The sequence below is a fragment of the Archocentrus centrarchus genome, chromosome 22 (assembly GCF_007364275.1).
Source record: "Archocentrus centrarchus isolate MPI-CPG fArcCen1 chromosome 22, fArcCen1, whole genome shotgun sequence".
In the NCBI taxonomy this organism is placed as follows: Eukaryota; Metazoa; Chordata; class Actinopteri; order Cichliformes; family Cichlidae; genus Archocentrus; species Archocentrus centrarchus.
The window spans coordinates 115,207-139,637 of NC_044367.1; the positions used below are offsets into that span (position 1 = coordinate 115,207).

Genomic DNA, 24,431 nt, shown 5'->3' on the forward strand with positions numbered 1-24,431 from the left:
CCACTACAGAAAAGCTGAGTTTGACATTTTGAAATCTGTAAAAAAAAAAAGTTTTTAAAGATTTTGATGACCATGTAAGGCCTTCTGAGCGATGGCAGATGTCATTCTCCTTAATCTCCATATTTAATACTGCGGCCACGTTCCCCTGACTCACCTCCGATGTGTCAGAAAGCTTCCGCTGACGTGACCCGAGCCGTCGCAGCCCGGCGTCGGGCAGGACATGCCCTCCGTCTTCCCAGACTTCCATGTGAACTGAATGCCGTTTAGGTAGCCGTCCTTTTGTCTCTTGGCTGCTATGGGGCATCCTGATGCACTTCTATGGGATGCGTACTTCCCTGTCACATGACCCTGACCATCACATCCTGGGACTGGACACCTAAGGGGGAATAAAACACCCTCCATCATCTTTTTATCATACAGGAGATAACTTGCTTATTTGTGACCTGAGAGTCTGAGCTTCTGCCTCCTCAGTGCTGAAACACTGTACAGGCTGATGTTATTTTTCAGTTTTCCTCCATCCCTTTCACTCTGATTTAAACAAAGATATGATCATCTTATTTTAAAGCTGTCCCAGTGGCAGCCTTATCGCAGTTTTGGAATGGTGACAGTGCATCAACACCAGTGCTAATCAGATGCATTGAGGCAGTAAATTATTCCAAATGTCACAGCGCGCAGAACGGATTATGGCTAAAGCCGTGGAAGTATCAGTTCTGTCTGCTTTTAGTTCAACCTCATGGCTTTTTGACTAGAAAACAGATGCGGGGGGTTCAGGTGCACCGACTCTCCTGCTGGCTTCAGTCAAAGGAATTTATTTAATTCCTCTTGTCTGTTCTTCCCAAAGCTTAACCCACAATTGGTCTAAAAAAGTATAAAACATTCCCCTCATACAACGCAGGACAGTCTGAACTTCTGTTCTGCACTTCCAGCACAAACTGTAATCCATTATTAGTTTCCTTCTGTGAGAAATACCCGATTATATCTCAAACAGCTTCAAGCCAGTTCCAGCCACTGGGAGACCCCCTCTTCCTTCTGGGGCAGATCTCATTTCCACGCCCCTTCGTTCAGTTGCAGAGGCAGTGCCCTCCTCACAAAAACGTCCTATCACACAGTCTCAGTGGGCCTCATTTTCTGATAAGTGTGTACAAAATGCGCACAAAAACGTGCACCAGCTGATTCTGTTCTTACTACCATGCCCATGTTAGCTCCCTGTGCTAACCACAGAGCAGCCTAACACGGTTAGCTGTGGCCGGCCATCCTCAGAATCAGGCACAATGAGGAGCTTTAGAGCAAGCAAAGAGAGTATTGTTTGTGCTCTGCACCACCAGAGAAATCAATGCAGCTGCAGAGTCGAGGCCAGAGAAGCACATTGCGCGATTCAGGTAAAGTCAGTCAATCTCTCTCTGCCTCTATCTCCCGCTCTCTTTCCCTACCTGTGTGTCTGCAGGAGTCTGCCAGAGACTGCAGAACCTCTCCCAGCCTCCTCTAAACTGATACAGCCCTGCATCCCTGAAGTTTCTCCTGCACCTCTACACTCCCGCAGAAACTTCACACTCCAAGGACATTTGTCTTGTCAGAGCTGATACTGAGTCCTACTTACAGGAGTCAAGCAGCAACACATCAGCACACGGTTTCTTTGCATCATTTTAAAGTCATGTATCATGTCCTGTGACACACGGGAAATATATAGTGAGCAGAGCTGGTCGCAGGAGGAGGAGGAGGAGTTATCATCAGGGTTTTAAAGGGAGACAGAAGACGGATGATGAGTATCTGTACTGTACCTGATAGGCTCCTGGTCCTCCTTGTTCTCTTTACTGTGGATGATCTTTATCCCACTTTTCCTGGCCCGCGGACACCCTGAAAGACTGCAGATAAATGACAGCATTACAAAGAGAGAGGAGAGAGACGCAGTGTGAGGTGAGCTCTGCACCAGGCAGAAATGAGAAGAAACACAGGAGCTGATTAATATGTGCATGGGGAGTCAGTGCTTTACCTTCTGTGTGAGGCGTAGTTGCCAGTGATATGTCCCGAACCATCGCACCCTGGTGTCGGGCACCTGGGGCAGAAAACACAAAAAGGGCTCAGGGCCTACAGCAGAAGTGCAGCATCTCAATTCGATGAAGCCAAAGGCCTTTAAAAGGGCAAAGGTCCGTTTCACATGAGAACTGCAGTTCCTCTAATGTCCACTGGAGGCTCCAGAAGTTAGTCAGTGCCATGTTACAAGAACACGACTATACTGTCCTATACTGGCATAAAATCTCTTTAGAAGACCAAAGTGACCAATGCGCTCATCCTGTTATGTCCTCTCAGAGTCTGTTGGTGGCCAACTGGTAACCATTGTCTTCCTTTCTTTGTTCATTACAGTTGTATTTAAATCATGTGCATTATTTGGCTGTCAGTTCCCACTCTTCTTCCATTTTAGTTAACTTTACTACTCAGACCTCTTCAGGTCCACTCAGCTCTTTAATTAAACTGTTTAAAAGTTCACCCCCTGCCTGTGGACGGCCCCCCTGAGGTCTTTGTACCCCTGATTGCAAATCTCTGCTTTACGTCATCAGTTTGTACATTCATGTAAGCTGACTGTAACACCGCTGATGAAGGCAGAGCGAGCTCGACATACAAATCAAACGTGTGAATGAATCATGTCACACTTACTTGAGCTCTTGTGCGTTGTTGGCCAGCATGCTTCGAATACTTTTGTCAGCTAAAGGACAACCTGAGAGACTGAAAAATACACCAGTGGAACATTAGTCACACAAAAATTAAGGAAAGAAAACACACTCCAACTACTGTGACGCAACACAATCAGCCTGCACTCACACTCCCGCTCCAAACACATGCAGAAATAAAAATATCAACCAGGAAATGTAATAAAGCCATGATGCACGTGCAGGGAAAGTTAACCCTCTGAGTATTTGCACCCGTGTAAAGAAAAGGATGTTTTCATGCAGCTACGCTGCTCAAACGGGACTTAAAAAAATGTTTTCAGAAACTTTGTTGGAATCGTGTGCTCGTTGAGGGGAAATCCAAAAGTCTGTGCAGCCACGTCTGACTTCACTCGGTCCATGCAGACCCATCTTATACTCAGCAATTCTGCTTCAACCTGCTGTCTCTGAATGCTAAATGCTTAGTCTGCATTGCACTGTGGGAAAGGCCTGGAGGACTGAATAACATCAGCTTAGACAGCTTTACACACGGCCCATTGAGGAATCGCTTCATCCGGGGGTTTAGCTTAGGAAAATGAGCATGTAGCCAATCTTTAATTAATTTCTAGTCGGTTCTTCTTTCAGTATTTCAGCCCTGCTTCGGCATGTCTGGTCAAATAGTCAAAGGGCTAACAGATAAGAGAGAGAGAGAGAGAGAGAGAGAGAGAGAGACATTCTGCCTACAGGTGTTTGACAGCATAGTCGAGGTAAGCTGAAAACAATAAAGAGAAATAGACTTAGAATCCACCAGGAGAAAAGGAAGTCACACCTTCGATGTGAGGCGAAATTGCTCGTCAAGTGACCACTTCCATCACACCCCGGTGTGGGACATCTGCCACCGGAAAAATAGACAGATTTATAAGCCCAAAGGGAAGGAGAAGGAAAAGTGAAAATTACAGAAAAAGGGGGGTTGTTTCTGGTTTGTTTGGTTTTCATTGTTTCCAGTTTAGCTTCACTGTCTCTGCTTCATCTTCCTGACATCACCATACTGACAGCTGCTGCTGCATCTCATAAACATAAAGCATCAAAACTACAGTGAGGGTATCAGTCAGATTTACCAGGTCTGGGATCAGTGTGGACATATGGATAAAGCTGGGAAATAAAATTCATATAGCAAAGCCACTGCCAGCAGCATGGGACGGGAGGGAGGAGGAAGGGGGGTGGGTCACTGAGGTGAAAAGGAGGATGAAGGAAGAAACAAAATGGAGGGGAAGCAGAGCATGAGTGGGGAGAGGCAGGTGGGGTCAGGTGGGAAGAGGAGGAAGAGGAGGGGGTGCTTACGTTATCAGGTCCTTCTTTGTCTCCTTGCATTGGAGGTATTTAGGCTTGGGGCTCGGCATGTTGACGTCTGTGGTATAGGAGCCGTCGTCCAAGAGGTCGTGGAAGGGGTCGAGATCGTCCGGCTGGGGTCAGGTGGGCACGGAGGAGGATGATGGGGAGGAAGACAGAGAGGGAAAGAGGAAGAGAGAAAAAAGGTGTGTTTTTTTTATGTTTTTGACTTCATTGCTTTATGTTTTCAAGAAGTCATGCTTTTACATGCCATTCCATTAAAGGTATAGTTCACCTAAAATCAATCCTATATATTTTCTTGTGTTCACCTGCATTGTTTCTGTGTGAACTGCCCAGTTTTCTTCTCCTAAGTATAGTGGAACTAAAGGGCACTTGGGTATGGAGGATCAAAGCTGTCAAAATCAAAATAAATATGGGAATAAATAAAAAAATGTATGTGGCATTAAATGCACCAAAAATCATAATAAAGGTATAATTATAAAGCTCCATAAAAATAAATAAATAAAAAACTGGTTAAAAAATTACAAAACAAATATCTTAAGACTGTAAAATAAAATAAATAAAGCAAAAACAAAATAAAAAAATGTAGTATTATGTAAAAAGATGAATCGATTTTCAAAGTATTTTTAAATACACATTTTACACCAATTTGTTTTGTTTCCATAAGTATCCATGCCCATATTTTTTACCTGTTTTATGTTGTCCTATTTAAAAAAAAAAATTGTCAATAAATCTATTTACAGATTTATTTCCCTAAAATATTTATTCTGTACTTATTTTCTTATTACATGTCTTTAAATAGGGAACATTAAAACAAAAGGAAATCAAATTAGAATAAAATGAATTTCACATTTTATAAATTAACTTTAAAAAAAAAATAGTTGTACTCACCCAGCATCATTAATATATTTATTGGATGTCTGTAATTTTGGCAGTTTCTGTCCCCCATAGCCTTGAGGCACAAACCCCCCAAATTCTTTGTACGTTCTTTCTTCATGTGCTCAGGAACTGATAGCACTGATGCGCTGCCTTTCAGTTTTTCAGACATGCTTCATTCAGAATGTCGTAAACTAGCTTGCGGACTTCCTGCTGACTTCTAACTGGCTAAATCCTCTATTTCATAGACACCTTTTTCAAATTCTTTGATTGTCTCTCAGTTATAATATGTCTGGTTATGACAAGTGTTGTGTGGGCTAGAAGATGATCCTGGTATCAAATGTATGTTGAACGAGACCTTTCATATGTTCTAACTTCTGAGCAGCCACGTGTCTCACGTGATGATACGAGTTTACCCAGAGGTTTCCCCAGCGAATGATCAGACATTAAACAGATATTAAACTGCTGCAATTTGTTCAAACTATGATAGATCCCATCACAGTGATGCTTACAGAGAAAAAAACTGTGCTGGACAAAGATCAGATTGAGTTTTTATTTTTTTATTTATTTTTTTTTTACTGTGGCTCCCTGAGTGGGTATAAAACAGATTCTTTAAAAAAAAATTTTTATGTGTTTCTCAGCCCAGATGATGTCAAATGGTTGTCTCCTGCATTTGTGAACTTATGAGGGCTCAAACATGCTGGGAAAAATAATTAAGCACCAAATGTGGACCCACCCCTATTTACTCAGAGTGCCAATAGCTCTGACAATAATCATAGTATGAAAGCAATATTTAGTTGTTTATTTATACAGCAACAAATCACCACAACAGTTACCTCAAGGCGGTTTACACTGGAAGGTAAAGACCCTACAGTATTTGGGAGAAACCCCAAAAAATTAAACAACCCAACACTTGGCGACAGTGGGAAGAAAAAACTCCCCTTTAACAGGAAGAAACCTCCGACTTAAACAGACTCAGGAAGGGACAGTCATCTGTTGCAACCAGCTGGGGGTGAGGAGAGGGAGACAGGACAAAAGAGAGCATAGCAAGACAGGGCAAAGCACTGATTAAAGGAAAGAATAAATTAAAGTGATTGCAGAAACAAGAATCAACTTCATGGAATGATTAAAATTGCAGATGTGGGCCGAACACTCAGTGGCATCTGAGTCAGTGTGAATTGTACAGGTTGAGCCATCCAGCCTGTCAGACTAACAGGAAATAAACCCTGAGAGAAAGGACTGCCTCACAGGTGCGTCTGCACACATTCATTGTGAGAACATTCAGGGAGTTGGCCTCTTGTGTAATGCAGCTTTCAGCCACTAGATGGCACTGTGGTGTAGTGTCAGCACGCTGCTGACTGTGTTCCATGGGCCTTTGTCTGCAGTGCTTGCAGCCAGGGCTCGACGGCTGTGGATGCAAATCCTCTTTTCCTTCCCTCAGTGCTTGCAGTGTATGTACAGTAATGCCCATAAAGAGACAGGTCCAGATACAGCCCAAATTATCCAGCACTCAAGCTGTCTCGGGGTGTGTGATGCTGGGTCAGGCCAGCCAGTTTCTCCAATTAAACTGAGCGCAGGCTGCGATGCAGGCAGTCAGGAGAACGACACAGGCATACACTCAAAGATGCAGAAAGTAGGCTAGCTTGCATCTACACACTCCCAAAGAGAGACACACACACTCACACACACACTTATGAATATTCACACACAGCAAAAGAGGCACATGTACTGTACATGCATGCGCTCGTCGCAGCAGTGGTGCATTGATTTCCTGCAGTTCTTTGATGAGATGAACTATTCCGATTCCCTCCCAAGGTGCTACTTTGCATAATTCATTTTTGGAGAGGAGTGAAATGTAAAAACCGAAAGCCAGCATGCAGCGAGCACGATGCAAACAGAGATGGCAACTCTGCACACAGCGGCACTGACATCAATTAACATGCAGATTCATTAGGTTTCCCTCAAAAATCCCCCTCATATGACTTACTAATGATTCCAAATATAACAGCGAGTCAGACGGCGAGGTAAGAAACCTCGAAGACAATCAGACGGCAGTGCAAATGTTTGACTTGGAGACAGAGTGTTGAATCAATGGCTTGGAGGGAGATAATTTGGGCTGAGATTCGCTGAGCAGACAGTGTAAGTGACGCATGCCAACTGTATGGTCTATCAGCTTCCAGAGCCACAACTACTGCTTTGTAATTATCACCAACATCACGACTGTCTGTCATCTGGAGCTCCTCTCTTTTATCCTCCTCTGCGTCACTCATCTGTCATGAACATTTAAAGATGGAGACAGAACTAATCTCAGTAAACTTTAGGCCGTGATCCCCCTTTACCTCTTTCTCGTCCTCGTCTATGTGTTTGATCTTGGTGTAGTCTACAGGGAGGTCCCAGCAGTCTGCAGCATCCCCCATGCCATAGCAGCGGGAGCCCAGCAGGGCGGCCTGCCTCTGGGGGGACATGGGCTCAAGAGGCGTTAGCACCGAGTCACCTGCACCGCCACCGCCGCCGCTGCAAAGACGCTTGCTCACGCTCAGGTCCAACGTACCGTTCTCATCAACATCTAGACCGGGACTCTGCAGGGTGCGTGTGGTTTTTGTGTGTGCGTGTTTTGTGTTGATGATTATGAGGGAGGATAAAGAGGCAGGGATGGAGAAAAAGGGATAAAAAAGAGAGAGAGAGAGCGTCTGATTAACAGCAGTCAAACATTTTCAGGCTCTATGATCAGAGCTGGGCAAAACAGTGGAAAAGAAGAAGAAGAAGGAGAAAACTTTGTGGATGGAGAACAGCTGCAGTTCAAATATCTGAAATAATAATCCAAATGATTTTTCTTTTTGATTTTGTTTTTGCCCAAGTCTGCGTAGGAAGAAACATTAGCAGAGTACAGTAACAGATTCAGAAGAGGGTCAAAAGAAGAAGAGGTCATCAGCGCTGAAGGACGAGTGCATCCCTCTGTGAAGTCCTCCTCTCCTCTTCCTTTCTGTCTCCATCTCTCTTTCCTTCCATCCCACCACACTGCAGTCAGGAGTGTGTGTTTGTGTGTATTTGTGTGAGTCTAATGTGAGTGGACATCATGGGGGGAGCAGAGGCTGAGGGTTAGGGAGCAGTGATGAGCAGCAGCAGCGGCTGGAAAGAGACCCAAAAATAGAGGCAGAACTGGACTGGAACAAAGTGGACCACATCCAAAATCCAGCACAACTAAGACAGAGCGTGTTTCTATCCATACATCAATCCATGCCTTCATATCAAAAATCCCTCATAAATATCATATCCCTACCCCGACTCCTCGGTCTCGTTGCTACCTTTTACAAGCAGGAAAGCCCGCTTTAATGCTGATTACGGCCGACAGTGTCCCTTAGGGGCGGATTCTCCTGGTGTCTGAAGCCAAAACCTCTGTGACGCACACTGACTCAAACACATGGGGTGATAGATTTGGAACTGGCCATGAATACTGCAACAACTGAGGCAAGGACTCAGGAATAGCAGGATAAAAATGAGCCAAAAACCCCTTACAGCTGCAGGGTCATTAATCCAAGAAGAAAAATATCACACTATAAATAATAAAAAGCAAATCCTACACGAATCCTGCTTCCTAAAATTCCCCATACAGCCAAACTACAAACGTGCTTTCTCCCCGAATGATATTTGTTTGTGATATTTTGCGAATATTTTTATAATCATCATATCTCTGCGGCTGATGATGCATGTACAGTGTCATGGAAAAGTATCTCTTCCCTTCCTAATTCCTTAGTTTTTTTGCATATTTTTCTCACTTATGTGTTTCAGATGATCAAACCAATTCTAATAATTAGTTCTAAAATTCTTCTTTGCAGAGTTTGAATTCAGCCACACTGGAAGGTTTTCCAGCCTGTTTAAGGTCTTGCAGAGGAATCTTAGTCTGATTTAAGTCCTGACTTTGACGATGGCGCTCCAGTACATTCATTTTGTTTTTTTGAGCCATTCAGAAGTGGACTTACTGGTGTGTTTGGGATCACTGTCCCACTGCATAACCTGAGTGCTCTTGAACTTCAGGGCACAAACTGATGGCCAGATGTTCTCCTTCAGGATTTTCTGGTAGAGAGCAGAGTTCATGGTTCCATCAATTTCAGCAGGTCGCCCTGAAGCAGCAAAGCTGCCCCAGACCATCACACTACCACCATGTTTGACTGTTGGTGTGATGTTCTCTTTATGAAATGCTGTGTTAGTTTATGCAGATATAACAGGACTCAAACCTTCCAGAAAGTTTGGTTTCTGTCTCTTTTCCCACTCTCTTTCTTATTGTTGAATCATGAACTCTGACCTTAACTGAGGCAAGTGAAGCCTGCAGTTCTTTAGAGGTTGTTCTAGGCTCTTCTGTGTCCTCCTGAATGGGTCGTCAATGATTTTTGGAGTAATTTTGGTAGGCTGGCCACTCCTGGGAAGGTTCAGTTTTCTCCATGTGTGGATAATGACTCTCACCATTGATCGCTGGAGTCTCAAAGCCTGAGAAATGTCTCTGTAACCCAGACTGATAGATGTCAGTGACTTTGTTTCTCAACTGGTTGTTTAGATCGTGACATGATGTGCTGCTCTTTGAGCTCTTTTAGCCTGCTTCACTTTGGCTACGTTCACACTGCAGCCTGAAGTGACCCAAATCCGATTTTCTTCGCCTTCATGCGACCTGTATCCGATCTTTTCATGCCAGTCTGAACAACACAGGTCCGATCTTTTCAAATGCGACCCAGGCCACTTGGATATGTGGTCCTAAATCCGATACGTATCCGATCTTTTCAAATGCGAGTGTGTACGGCCAGGTCGCATTTATCCGACCTGCACATCATTGATACTCGACAAACGTCACTATTCTTAATCCCGTTACGCAGACACGGGAAGGAAAACGTGTGACTTCCGCAAACATTGAGCGTGCTCGCTACATGTGACGTTATCATGTCCTCTACTGTGCATGCAGGACGCTTTCAGGTTCGTCTGCTGTTCACACACAGATCACATCCAAGTCGCATATATTTGGAAATGTGAACGACCACACAAAAAAAAAAATCGGATTTCACAAAAAATCGGAATTGGGTCACTTCAGGTTGCAGTGTGAACGTAGCCTTAGTCATACAGGTTCTGCTTAAGGGATTTCTTGATTCAGCAGGTCTGGCAGTACCCAGGCTTCCAAAATGTGGTTAATCACAGTTAATTCATGCTTTAACAGAGGAGCATCTACTTTCCCACACAGTGCAGATAGGTTTGGAGAGCTTTTTAACTTAATAAATTAAATCATCATTTAAAAAAAGTATTTTGTCTTTCCTCAGGTTATCTTTGTCTAATATTAAGATTAGTTTGATCTGAAACATGTGAGTTTGACAAATATGCAAAAAACAAAGAAATCAGAGCAGGGGCTTGAAAGAGAGCGAGGAGGACGAGTGGAAAGTGAGTAAATCTCTGAGATGGGAAAAGAAAGGGTCTGAGGACCAGATCCAGCAGCACGTGGCTCGCCATGTGTGGCACTGACTTGTCGCCCTTGTGAGTTTGCTCAGCAGATCGCCCTCTCCTTGTCAGCTATTGTATTGTGTGTCACTGCCCAATTAGCGTGACCCACCCCTTCATATCGAATTAACGAGGATGAGATGTAGAGAGGTTTGCCTTCCTGATCTGGCCTCCCACAATGACCCCTGACCTCTGTTGCCATGGCAATGTTGGGTGTGAAGGGGCCAGTGCACTCACTTGTTCAGGCCACATTATTTCTGCCCACTAATTCCAGTTCTTAAAATAAAATAAAATCAGCATCTTCCTTTTTCGCGTCTCTCTCTTTCCTCTGGTTTCTCTGACTCTTTGAGAACATTTAGATATTTCAGATTTCTGTTACTAAGGAAAAAATCATTCCCATCTTGGTTTCAGTCTTCTTTCTGTGAGTGCCAAAGAACTGTTATTAAATTCAATAATAATGTGAAATGATGAGATTACAGTATCCAAAGCTATTCTGCTCATTTCCCACTCCATATTTTCATTCTTGGACTCACAGTTCAAAATAATCCTTCTTTATCTCACGTTGAGCCTCAGTGCAGCCCCTCATCCTCTGTCAGAAACAAACTGTTTGAGCTCTGCCCTCATGAACAGGAGATTTAAACAGCAGGTGGGTGGGTCTTCCCCTCGCTATGACATCATACAGATCCAAGGGTAGAAAAAACTGTGTTTAGAGCAGTCTGCAGCCTGAGCTTTTGGCTCACAGGGATTCCTGCACGTACACTGAACTTTGGTCACGTTTAATATGAACATCCACCACAGGAACAGGAGATATGACATAATATAAGGAGAAGAAGAATAGGTCACCTTTAATATTATAAATTAGCATTCTATAGTCACATTTGTAAACAGAGATGTCCAGAAGGAGGTCTGGACATCTCTGTTTACACTGCTCCCCCTATGACCCAGACCCAGATAAACAGAATAAAATGGATGAATGGTTAGAAATGACCTTTTGTAAAACTTCTGCTTGTAACTCTGTGTAACAATCAACACTTAAATGGTTAAAATGAACTGGCCTTGCACCATGTTGGTGGAAGGGTGAACTCGCACAGTGTGCAGGCATCTTAAAGGTCACCAGCTACAAAGGATAGAGACTGGACTCACTGGACAGGCAGTGCCTGACACTTATAATAAACACTTAAAGTTCCCTCTTTCACTGCTGCAAGACCTCAAATACAGACCCTAAACCAATCCCTTCAACCAGCAGACTGAGGAGAAACAGGAGACTGAGGAGAAACAGGTGGATGGACCAACTGAGAAACAAGAAGGTGTGTTTGTGTGAACCTTCATGCAGACATAAAGAAACTGTGTGCCACAAGGTGAGGTGTTGAGATGAAAGTGGAAGAAGCAGAAAAACCCTCTGAAGTCTGAAGGCTTCCCATCCTGCCCTGAGAGCATCATGCTCACCACGACCAGAGGAAGCCCTGAGTTTGTCACCTCAAGTTTGTTCTGCTCCACTTTTATTTAGATTTAGGAGTAAAGCTCCTCTCCTCTCCGAGAAAAACCTGCCACCTTTCTTCTATCGACCCCGTTCTCCAGCGTGCGCTCTGCTGTCAACATTAGCATTAAGCCAGCATTAGCCCTCTGCTGTGCACTCTGTTTCTGGCCTCCATTTTCCAGCTCAGGATCCGGGTGCTGATAATACAGGAACACCATCACCTTATCTCCTCAGAAATGACACACTGGACTCACGCCGTGTCAAACGGGGCCTCGTCCTGCTCCTATCTGATCCCCAGATGGAAAATAAAAAACTGCCCTGCTGAGCTCTGAGTGTGAGACACAGACTGGGATCTTTAATGCAAAATGTGTGTGTGCCTGAAATCTCTCAGTCTTTGTCAGTTTCACTGCCAGCTGTTGTACAATGAAGTACAGAGATAATCTTCCAATGGATCAATGCTGCAGCTTTGTAATGCCACGAATGCATGTTGGATGTTGGTCTCCAACCTCTGCAGAGCTTCAAATCACCAGGAACATTTCAGAAGTAGAGTTTAGCCTGCATGGGGTTTTTTATTTTGAAAATTGACCTGATTCTCTGTGCTGTTCCTGTATCTGACCTCCTGCCGCCCTCATCTTCTCTGTATGATGTGATGCAGAATCTGTCAAAATCAGGTTGACAGCTTTGGGATGCTTCTAAAATGTGTTGCGGTGCATTTGGTGGTGCAATTAGTAGTTGGAACACATTGCAGCTGCATTCAGTGTGGTCCTGGGGTAAGACCTAACTTTATAATAGGTGCATTTAAATGACATCATTCCAGCATCCTACCTGTGAGCACAGGTCCTGCGGTTTCCCCCCCATGTCGTGGGGCATCTCCCGGCAGCGGGTGGACAGGTTGAGGATGGCCGTGGCCGCCATGTGGGCGGCTTCCATGTCATGACTGTAGTCAAAGCTGCTTTTACTGCAGGTGCTGCTGGCGCTGCTGCCCCCTCCACCACCTCCTGCGCCCCCTCCACCGCCACCTCCACCACAACTCAGGCTGCTGCCGCTACTGCTGGGGGCGTAGGTGCTGGTGGTGCTGCTGGCTGAGCTGGAGTTCTTGCAGTAACGTTTGGCTGCAGGATGCATACAAGAAATTAAAAACGAGAAGGGAGACTTCTCCAAAAATATGACCTAAAATATCAGATTCACACATTAGTCCTAAAACAGCATTCCCGTGAGACATAGAAATGCTTCTGGAAACTCGCCAATTTGAAGAAGAGGAGGAGTTCAACAGGAATTAAACTAGCTTTATCTTCTTTCAGGTGAAAATCTGATGATGTTTTAGATTTTTCTTATGCAGAAATCCCCAAAACTTTTTCCCTGCAAACGTACTTTATTTTGGTATTTATTCAGGACATCACTGACAAATACTGTTTTATGCATGCTTAAAGCTAGATACTGTAGATGTGTCACAAACCAACATTTCACAATTTCTGACTTTTCTTAATTTATCATAAAGCACAGAAGTTACTGAGAAGTTCAGTTAGATTCATTCATCCCCCCGATGTGACAGTCGCTCCAAATGTTTCACAAACACAAATTTCAGGTTCTGAAATGGCGAGGTGGGGCATGGGCAATCAGGAGAAGAAGCTGAATGTTTAAAATGACATTCAACTGGGCTTTTTTTTATTGTTAAAAATCACAAAAATTTTTCTAATGTGTTGCATGGGTCTGAAACATGAAGCAAATGCAGAAGTGCCTTAAACCTGCATTCTTCTAATGTTCAGCAGGGGGCGACTCCTCTGGCTGTAAAAAGAAGTCTATGAGAAAATGAGGCTCCTGCTAACCTGATCTCTGAGCTCAGTGAACACTTTCCTGATGAGTTTATGGTTTCAGTCGCAGGTTTCAGGTCTGACTGAATAAAACATGTCTGCCTCTGTCAGAGTCAGAAATGAGTGACTGAAGTACTTTAAGTACTGGATAAATAAGGGCATAGTTGTTATTAACGATCTCTATATTAGTAATCATTTGGCCTCCTTCATGCAGCTCCAATCAAAGTTCGATCTCCCTTCTAGCCACTTTTTCAGATATTTGCAAGTTCGTAACTTTGTCGGACAGCACTTCCCCCACTTTGAAACTCTACCTGAGCCGCATAGTTTCTATGAGCTTATGAAAAAGCCCCTTACCTCCAAACATTTAATTTCTCATTTTGTCAATCTTTTTAGCTCGACCCCATGCTCAAAACATATTAAAGTGGCTTGGACTTCTGATATACTAGGTGAAATTTCAGATGAGCTGTGGGATAAGAGTCTGTCGAGAATCAAAACCTGCTCCATCAATTCCAGACTGCAGCTTATTCAATTCAAAGTTGTCCATCGGCTGCACTTTTCTAAAACCAAACTTAATAAACTATTTCCCTCTGTTTCTCCTACTTGTGATAGATGTAAATCAGATGATGGGACTCTGGGTCATCTGTTCTGTTCCTGCCCTAGCCTTGTGGACTTCTGGTGCAAGATATTCCAATTTTATAGTAATGCTTATGGCAGACATCTGACCCCTGATAACCATCTGATAATTCTGGGTTGTTCTGAATTCTCTCTTACTCTTCCTATGTCTACCCAGCAGGCTCTCATGTTTGGTTTGGTGGTCGCAAAGCGGGTTATACTAAGGGGATGGAAATCTCCTACCCCTTCTTGCTTCAAAAAATGGCTTAATGAGATGGTCTCCTGTATTTATCTCGAAGAGATTCGATACTCTCTGTCAGACAGTCATCATAAATTTCTTGATGTCTGGGGTCCTTTCAATAGACATATACAAAGTAGTGTGCAAAATTGATTATCCTAATCATTTGTTTGTGATTTTTTTGTATTTTTTTTTGTTTGTTTCTTCTCATCTTTATCATTAGCTTGATTTCACCCTGTATTAACGCTGTGTTGTTTTATGGTGCACTGTTTGAATTACATTGGTTTCTGTGCTCCCTGTTGTCCCTTATGACTCTGTCCCATGCTTAATTACACACTGTGGTCCGACATGCATATTTTTATCCTCTGTAGTCAATACATTAGCTGGTTGACACTGTTTTCTTTTTCTTTTCTTTTTTTTTCTGAAATGTTTTTATTTTTTTTTTTATTTTATCTGTTTTTTTGTCTGCTTTAGTTGTTAAATTCTGAAATTATAAATAAAGTATTAAAAATGAAGAAAGAAAAAAAAAGAAATGAGTGATTGACATAGTTTCTACAATATGACAATGCAGTGTTTCTATTATTTAAATATCCATCCATCATCCATCCATCCATCCATCCATTCTCTTCTGCTTATTTTGTTGAGGGTCACGGTGTGGCTGGAGCCTAGGTGTCACAGGGCAAGAAGCAGGGCACACCCTGTACAGGTCACCAGCCTGTCGCAGTGCTATTATTTAAATATGTTCAGTTTTTATTGGTTTCAAAGTTTTTTTTATTGATTTATAGTTTAAGTGTGGATAAGTGTGTGTCAGGAAAAAAATATAACGAAACTAAAGAAAATTTGAGTCTATTTTAATCTTTCAAGTGCATAAATTATTTTCAGTTACTTTTAATGTATTTTTTATATAGTAATATTTAGATTTTTATCTTGTTAACTACACTTTTTATGACAGCTGGTTTTGACCTTTAGTTCAACTATCACACTGCAGCTTCTCCAGGTGCTTCTCTTCGAAAAGCATTTTGTTGGTCAGGTAATTCAGTTCAATTTTATTTATATAGCACCAAATCATAACATCAGTCACCTCAAGGCGCTTTATATGGTAAGGTAAAGACCCTACAATAATTACAGGGAAAACCCAACAGTCAGGCAGCTCACTATGAACAAGCACTTGGCGACAGTGGTAATGAAAAACTCCCTTTTAACAGTTCCTCCTAGGAACCACAAGTAAGCCAGCAGTCTGAGAACAAAGTGCTCTATTTGGGTGATACAGTACTATGAGGTCTTTAAGATAAGATGGAACCTGATTATTTAAGACTTTGTATGTGAGAAGAATTTTAAATTCTATTCTGGATTTAACAGGGAGCCAATGAAGAGAAGCCAATATGGGAGAAATATGCTCTCTCTTTCTAGTCCCTGTCAGTACTCTAGCTGCAGCATTTTGTAGAGAGGGACCTTTAGGAAGCTTTTAGGACAGCCTGATAATAAAGAATTACAACAGTCCAGTCTAGAAATAATAAATGCATGAATTAGCTTTTCAGCGTCACACTGAGACAGGATGTTCCCAATTTTAGAAATATTGCACAAATGCAAAAACTGCAGTCCTGCATATTTGTTTAATATGTGCATTGAAGGACATATCCTGGTCAAAAATGACTCCAAGATTCTCACAGTGTTACTGGAGGCCAAAGTAATGCCATCCAGAGTAAGTATCTGGTTTGACACCATGTTTCTAAGATTTGTAGGGCCGAGTACAAGAACTTCAGTTTCATCTGAATTTAGAAGCAGGAAATTAGAGGTCATCCAGGCCTTTATGTCTTTAAGACATTCCTGCAGTTTAACTCATTAATGTGTGTCATCCAGTGTTAATTTCTTTGACGAAATATTTTCGTCGTGGTTTTCGTCAATGACCTTTTTTTTCATGACGATAACAAGACGATAACTAAATAAAAACTACCTAAAAGGATAAAAACGATAACGAAATTAATTGACACTTTCGTCAATGAATGAAAACGAGACGAAAATGCTTGGCAGGGACAAAATCTAATTAGAACTTATTTAATTTTGTGAAAGGGCGGGAGAAGTTAGGAAAACATCCAATCAAATGCACAGTTGCGCAAATTTGCTCTAAACCCGGGAAGGCCAAACAAGCCTGTGATACTTCCGATAGAACTAAGTGATGTAAACAATGTCAGCAGAGAGAAAGAGAAGAGCCGATGTATGGACACATTTGTCCTTTGACGTGACAAACAAAACGATGTGTAAAACAAGTCGGGCGACTATCTTGGGTAAAAACACAGCAAACCTTAAACAACATCTGCAAACCAGTCACCCATGCAAAGGTGAGCATTTTGATGTCATGCAGGGTAAAGTGTTTTTCCCAGTTTAGCGTTTGTGTTTAGAGAAAATCTCCACACCGCGGTGGATTAGCCTTTCCTAATCTTAGTCCTGAACACTGCCCTGTAGCTTTCAGAGCGTCCTGCTGTAAAACGCTCCTATTATCTCAGTAAGGTGGTGGTAATGGTCAGGTGTGTGGGAAGCAGGTGAAACGCTATTGCTAATATTATTCATAATATTCCATAACTTTTAATAAATCTTTAATTTTGTGTAAGTGTGAATAATAACTAATTCAAGGGAACTGAAGAAAAAGCATTTACATTTTACACCCTTTATATTTTAGTCACTAAATCGACTGTAGATGTAGTCGACTATATTCTTAAGATAATTTCGTCGACTAAAACTAGACTAAAACTAAAACTATTCAGATGACTAAATTATGACTAAAACTAAATCAAAATTTGCTGTCAAAATTAACACTGGTGTCATCTGGCTTTATAGACAGATAAAGCTGAGTATCATTGGCATAAAAATGAAAATGTATGCTATGCTTTCTAATAATACTGCCTAAGGGAAGCATACTATAGCATACTGGTCCTAGCACAGAACCCTGTGGAACTCCATAATTAACCTTAGCGTGTGAAGAAAACTCCTCATTTACATGAACAAATTGGAGTCTATTAGATAAATATGATTCAAACCACTGCAGTGCAGTACCTTTAATACCTATAGCAAGCTCTAATCTCTGTAATAAAATGTTATGGTCAACAGTATCAAAAGCTGCACTGAGGTCCAACAGGACAAGAACAGAGATGAGTCCACTGTCAGAGGCTGTAAGAAGATCATTTGTAACCTTCACTAATGCTGTTTCTGTACTGTGATGAATTCTGAAACCTGACTGAAACTCTTCAAATAAACCGTTCCTCTGCAGATGATCAGTTAGCTGTTTTACAACTACTCTTTCAAGAATCTTTGAGAGAAAAGGAAGGTTGGAGATTGGCCTATAATTAGCTAAGACAGCTGGGTCAAGTGATGGCTTTTTAAGTAATGTTTAATTACTGCCACCTTAAAAGCCTGTGGTACATAACCCATTAATAAAGATAAATTGATCATATTTAAGATTGAAGCATTAATTAATGGTAGGACTTCTTTGAGCAGTCCTGTAGGAATCTAGCTGTAAGAATGGGATCTAAGACATGTTGATGGCTTGGAGGAAGTAACTATTGAAGTTAATTCAGAAAGATCATTTTACTAGCCAAAGATAATTACTAATTAAGGTTAAAGGAATACTCGGGTCAACAGAGCTCTGACTCTTTGTCAGCCTGGCTACAGTGTTGAAAAGAAACCTGGGGTTGTTCTTATTTTCTTCAATTAGTGATGAATAGTAAGATGTCAGCATTACAGAAAGCTTATTTTTTATAGAGCAACAAACTCTTTTTCCAGGCTAAATGAGCATCTTCTAAATTAGTGAGTTGCCATTTCCTCTCCAGCTAATGGATTATCTGCTTTAAGCTGCACATTTTTGAGTTATACCAAGGAATCAGGCACTTGTGATTTGAGGCTTTCTTCAGAGGAGCCACAGTATCAGTGTGAGTTAAGTGGTGGGTGGGCTCATTTACATCTTGAGAGAAGCCAGTTGAGTTTAATAGATTCAGATAGTTAGCTAGATTTGGTATAATAAATAAAGCTGTAATTCAAATTAAAAAAATGCTAGTCTAAATTTTTACATTCCTTGTTCATTTTATATTGCTTATGTTACTCTCTCTCTCTCTCATTATATATATATATTAGGGGTGGGACTTTAACGCGTTAATTTTGATTAATTAATTACGGGGAAAATAACGAATTAAAATTTTTTAACGCATTTTAATCGCACTTTGCACCGTGGAACGTTTCTCAGTGCACGAATTCCAGGCATACAGATAATATCGATACACAATGTCCAAATTCAGGGGCCTCATCATTCGAACTAGCAACGTGAGTGCGAAGCACAGCTGTGTAAAAGCAGCTAGTTAAACGGAGAATGAACTTTTTCTCCTTTTTGTGGTTTAATTTTAATTCTTTTATTCAAAATAAGCTGTTAAAACAATCATAACACATTCCAACATCAAGGAATACAGCTGAGAGAATGATTAATTTCCAACTATATTAGATAGTGGGGTCAAAAATGACCCCGGGGGTTGTTATTCTTCAAAATCTCTGAAATTAAAAGTTTTTAAACTTCAATATTCCAGGTATTCCTCGTAAAACATGTTTCTGACTTGAGGCCATTTGAATTTTTTTAAATGTTTTTATACATTTTAAGAAATTGCAGTTTTTGTGTCACTACCCCAGTTTTTTACAAGCGGGGTCAAAAATGACCCCAAGCATTTTCTACAGAATCTCAAAGGTTTGCTTTGGGAACCTTTGATTCTTACCAACTGTGACTGTCAGGATACATTTTCTGTACCACTTACACATTTGATGCCTGCAGTTTCACCACCAGGAGGTCAGTTTGACACAGCAGCATACAAGTATTATCTTCATTTACCAACTCCATGACTTTGACACAACCCAATGTACAAGGCCACAATGTCAGTTGGACGTTTCGAAGATGTTCACCGTTTGCTTTGATGACAAGAGGACCAGAGCCTCCCGACTGGAAACAGACCACATGACAGCCTTTCTGCTACATATGGGACCTGTTCCTGGTCAACTGCAGGCACAAATTCATGCCCAGTGATTGTATCACAGTGGACGAAGAACTTGTACCATTTTGAGGGAGGACCAAGTTTTTGCAGTAAATGCCAAGCAAGCCTGCCAAGCACAGCATAAAGATCTTCTGGGTTTGTGATGCACGCACCCCTTATGCAATTGATGGAATTGTGTACACAGGGAGACAACCAGGGGAAGAAGTCCAGAAGAATCTTGGGGAAAACACTGTCCGTCAGTTGTGCAGCGGAATCAGACACACAGGTCGCAACATCACCACAGACAACTTCTTCACCAGTGTGCCTCTTGCAGAGCATCTCCTGGAGAAGGATCTGACTATTGTGGGAACGTTGCGACAGAACAAGCCAGACGTCCCTCCAGTGATGAAGGCTTCCACGTTGAGGGAGGTTCACAGCACTGAATTTGGGTTCAGTGGCAGCATGACCATGATCAGCTATGTCAGAAAAAAGGGAAAGGCTGTTCTGCTTCTCAGCACAATGCACCACAGCAAGATGGTGGATGAAAACAGCCAAAAGAAAAAAACAGAAGTAATCCTCTTCTATCAGACCGAAGGGGGTGTAGATACCGTTGACAGATGGTTGGCAACTACACCTGCAAGCTCCAGACACAGAGGTGGCCCATGGTGCACCTGTACAACAAAATTGATATAGCCACTCTAAACGCCTACTCATTTTTCAGGGCTCAGCACCCTGAATTTTCCACAGGTATCACCAACACATGGCGACATTCCCTCACAGAGCTCTCAAAGGAGCTGTGACTCCTCACATGAAAGGTCAACTAGAAGGTACCTCGAACCTACCAACCTACATCACTGAAGCAATGGGAAGGTGTGGAGTGGCAAAAGCTGCAAACCGGCAACAGGAGAGAGGCACAAAGGGCCAAAAGAAGAGAAATACATGCCAGATGTGTCCAAGAAACAAAGATTGCAAAGCCACCAATTGGTGTTGGAAATGCATTGACCCACTTTGCAATGGTCACAGCCAAAAGCAAATAGTTTGTGACAACTGCACACAGTGAATAGAGAAAAGATGTTTGTGTGGGCACATGTGGGTGGACAGTGTTATGTATGTATGTATGTATGTATGTATGTATGTATGTATGTTATGTGGTCTTTTGTATGTTCATTCTCTTTTTTTTGTCCTCCAGACAGATAGATAACCAATAATTTTTGAAGATTTTCGATGTTATTTCTTGTGAAAAAATGTTATAAAAAGTTAAAAATAAGCATGTTAAACGTAAAACCAGTCTTTTCTTGACCCAGATATAATAAATATAATCACCTTTAACCAAAAATAAAGAATTTTTTTTTAATTCATTGCAAAAACACATTGATTCTAATTGGGGTCATTTTTGACCCCACTCATGGAAGAGTGAAGGTATTGGTCATCCATGCATCCAAGGGTTAAGTGAGACATTAATGTTGACTAAAACTATCCAGTTATGATGCTTAACTTTAATTTCAGGAGTTTGCTTATCACAGGAGCACTTCCACCCTTCATTGGTCTGTGTAGTAGACTGGGGGGAAAATAAAAAAAATTTTGAAGTTTAAGCTTATGTATATTGATTCATTCATCAACAAACTTAAATTAATATTTCTCATGTTAAATATTTAAATGTGATTAAAATGGATTAATTTCGATTAATTAATTACAAAGCTTCTAATTAATTCGATGAATCGAGTCCCACGCCTAATATATATATATATATATATATATATATATATATATATATATATATATATATATATATATATATATATATTATATATGAGATTTACGCCTACTCACTACAGAAGTTGACTTAACTCCATGAGTGCCTGGCAGCACAAATGAACCAGCTGCTAGAGGCTCATACACACCTGGAATGGCTGACTGAAAGTCAGACAGTCCTGATCCCCAAAGATCCCCAGAAGGAACCAGTCCCATCCAACTACCGGCCAATAACCTGCCTCAGCACAATATGGAAACTCCTGTCAGGCACCATAGTGGCTACGATGAGCAGGAACATGGCTCAATACATGAGCAGGGCCCGCAAAAGATTTAGCAGAGATACCAGAGCAGCAAAACACCAGCTACTGGTAGATAGAAGAGTCATTTAAGACTGTAAGACCAGAATGACCAACCTGTGCACCGCCTGGATTGACTACAAGAGAACCTAGGACTCGATGCCTCACACATGGATCCTGGAATACACAAGTCACCACCAAGTCTGGGATTTACCAAGGAGATTGTCAGGGTCCCTGGGTCATGGACCCGGGATGGTTGTGTTTTCAGGATATTTGGGGGGGTTCTCCCCTTTGTATGATATAAGTTATAATTTTCCTCCTTGTTTCCTCAGTTTTGTCAATGTTCACACATGTAGGTTTGTTAAGTTATTTCATGTTTTACTTTGGTTACCCTACATGGTGAACTTTGTATTCAGTTGTGTTTCCTCTTACCTCATTAGTGGATTCTGATCACCTGTCCTCCCCAGCTGGTTTCACCTTCCTCATCACTTCATGTGTATTTATTTCCTGCATTTTCTCCTGCTCTTTGTAGCGTCTTCCCTCTTGTTGTGTGGAGTTCTTGCAGAAGGCTTTATTATTTTTTTCTGTTGTCTGGCCAGTCCTTTTATGTTGTGTTTAATTTCTTATTATGGAATTCTCCAGCAATAAAGCTGTTTTTTGAGTTACCTTCAATTTAATGAGTCTTGCATCGGAGTCCAATCTTCTGCCTGCCACACAGCGGTGTCGTGACAGAGATACTCAGTCCCCACTGCTGTTCGGCATAGGCAGAACCCCCACAGCCAGATCATTAACAAGACTGGCTACAGATACCGACTACGGAATAGAGCAGGGCTCTTCAACTCCAGGCCTCGACATCAAGCTCTATGCCAGGAGTGAACAAGACTTCGATTCACTGATCCACACCACTAGGATCTCCAGCAATGACATCAGAATCTCATTTGTCATTAGTCGGATGGTGACAAAGAGAGGGACGGTGGTCAGAACTGAGGGGATAGCACTACCAAAAGTCAACATTGCAGACACTGAGGACAGCTACAAGTACCTTGGAATCCCACAGGCAAATGGGAACCATGAAGAAGCCGCTAGGAAAGCCGCAACAGCCAAGTACCTGCGTGAAGTAAGGCAAGTCCTGAGGAGAAGCTGAAAGGGAAGAACAAGATCCAATACCTACACTCTACCAGTTGTCAGATACCCTGCTTGGATAATAAGCTGGGTATCTCCTCTTTATTTAGATAATAAGGAGGAGATAGAAGCCACTGGCATCAAGACAAGAAAGCTCCTTACCATGCATGGAGGGTTTTACCCTAAATTCAGCACCCTGTGACTGTATGTTAAGCAGAAGGAGGCCAAGAACTAGTAAGTGTCAGAACCACTATCCAAGATGAAACAACAAAGATCCATCAGAAAGATGGCCACAAACAATCATGTACTTAGTGAATACCTCAGGCAGCATAGTATACAGGAACATCTGTGCTGAGTATGACCTGGAAGTCCCAAGGTCATAATGGGATTTGCTCCCATGGGTGGTTGAGAATGACTGAGCTAAGATCCTAGTGGACTTCCAGATACAGACAGACAAACTTGTGTTGCTAACTAACTGTAGTAGTGGTGGACAAGAAGAGGTAGAAGGTCATAGTGATAAACGTAGCAATACCAAGTGATGCAAACAAGAAGAAGGAACACGAGATGCTCGAGAAATACCAAGGGCTGAGGGAAGAGCTAGAGAGGATATGGAAGGTGAAGGTAACAGTGGTCCCCATGGTAACTGGAATCATCGGCAGGTAATTGGCAGTGACCCCCAAACTGTGAGAGTGGCTTCACCAGATCCCAGGAACAACTTCCAAGATTTTTCTGTCCAGAAGAGTCCAGTTCTAGGAACAGCCAAGACAGTATGCAGAACCCTCAAGCTCCTAGGCCTCTGGTAGAGGACCTGGACTTGGAGGACAAAGGATTTTATATATAAGAAGAATTCAATGCAAAAGCAGCTAAATGCCACCTCCCTCAAAAAGGAGATAACGATATTTCCAGAGTCCTTTTCAGTTGTACTATACACCAATCAAATCATTCCCCATCATAACCCACTAAATACCATCTCCACCTAGCCTGAATTATCCATCTGTTGTCCAAAGCCTCTAAACAGCACTTCCCATTGCCCAGAAAAGCCTCTACATCCCTAGAACCAAAGAGAATGCAAGATCAGATCATGTGACTTTAAGTATTTTGATCACTGCAGCGCAGCTGTAGGTGAATATAGCATTGTTTTGTGTGTAGAAAAAAATGTTCAGTGATCAAACTTGACTATTTCAACAACGTAAAAGTCGTAATGAGATTTCTGCTGTGAACCTGCAGAAGGATCGTTACTTGTTGCCAGGCGTACTTGCCAACCAGCGTGTTGCCAGTGGTGCTTCCATCTCCTTTGCTGCTGAGGGTCTCTCACTCGGTTCGAGGTCTACCAGGGCGGCAGACTAACCTAGGCGGGTAAGTGACTCAACCTGCACCTGCATGCAGGTGACGCCACTCACAGCCCCTAGTTCATGTCCCTCTGTCATCATGACCACTGCAGCAGAGTATCCACTGTTCTGTTATTGTTAAAACAAATGTGCTATGTACAAATCTATTTAATCATAGTCTAATATTATAAAACTGTGCAGAGGGCGAATCGAATGGAATGATCTCATATCTTATCTGAAAATGTATGGCACATAGTTATGGATATGGATGAACCCACCCACCTGTTATTCCCGAGAAATGGTGAATTTCTCATTTATTCTGTGTTCTTCCATCATTTTCAATGTTTCCAGTTCCATCTAAAGTGATTTTGCCAGTCTTAACTGTCTATTTCCAACTTGCCACGGTATTGTTTTGTTTCCATTACAATTGAGGACCACCTCAATGTGGG

General features: G+C 42.0%; 1 protein-coding gene across 1 annotated transcript in view; it reads right to left on the reverse strand.

Moving 5' to 3' along the window:
• The window catches only part of myt1lb (myelin transcription factor 1-like, b), a 145,832-nt gene that overhangs the window by 9,692 nt on the left and 111,709 nt on the right, over window positions 1-24,431 (reverse strand). Inside the window, exons 11-17 of the mRNA XM_030718267.1 lie at window positions 12,646-12,932; window positions 7,208-7,447; window positions 3,984-4,105; window positions 2,653-2,721; window positions 1,991-2,053; window positions 1,779-1,862; window positions 155-376 (exon numbers count right to left, since the gene is read on the reverse strand). Coding sequence (XP_030574127.1) covers window positions 155-376; window positions 1,779-1,862; window positions 1,991-2,053; window positions 2,653-2,721; window positions 3,984-4,105; window positions 7,208-7,447; window positions 12,646-12,932 — 1,087 coding nt within the window. The remainder of the gene's footprint in view (window positions 1-154; window positions 377-1,778; window positions 1,863-1,990; window positions 2,054-2,652; window positions 2,722-3,983; window positions 4,106-7,207; window positions 7,448-12,645; window positions 12,933-24,431) is intronic.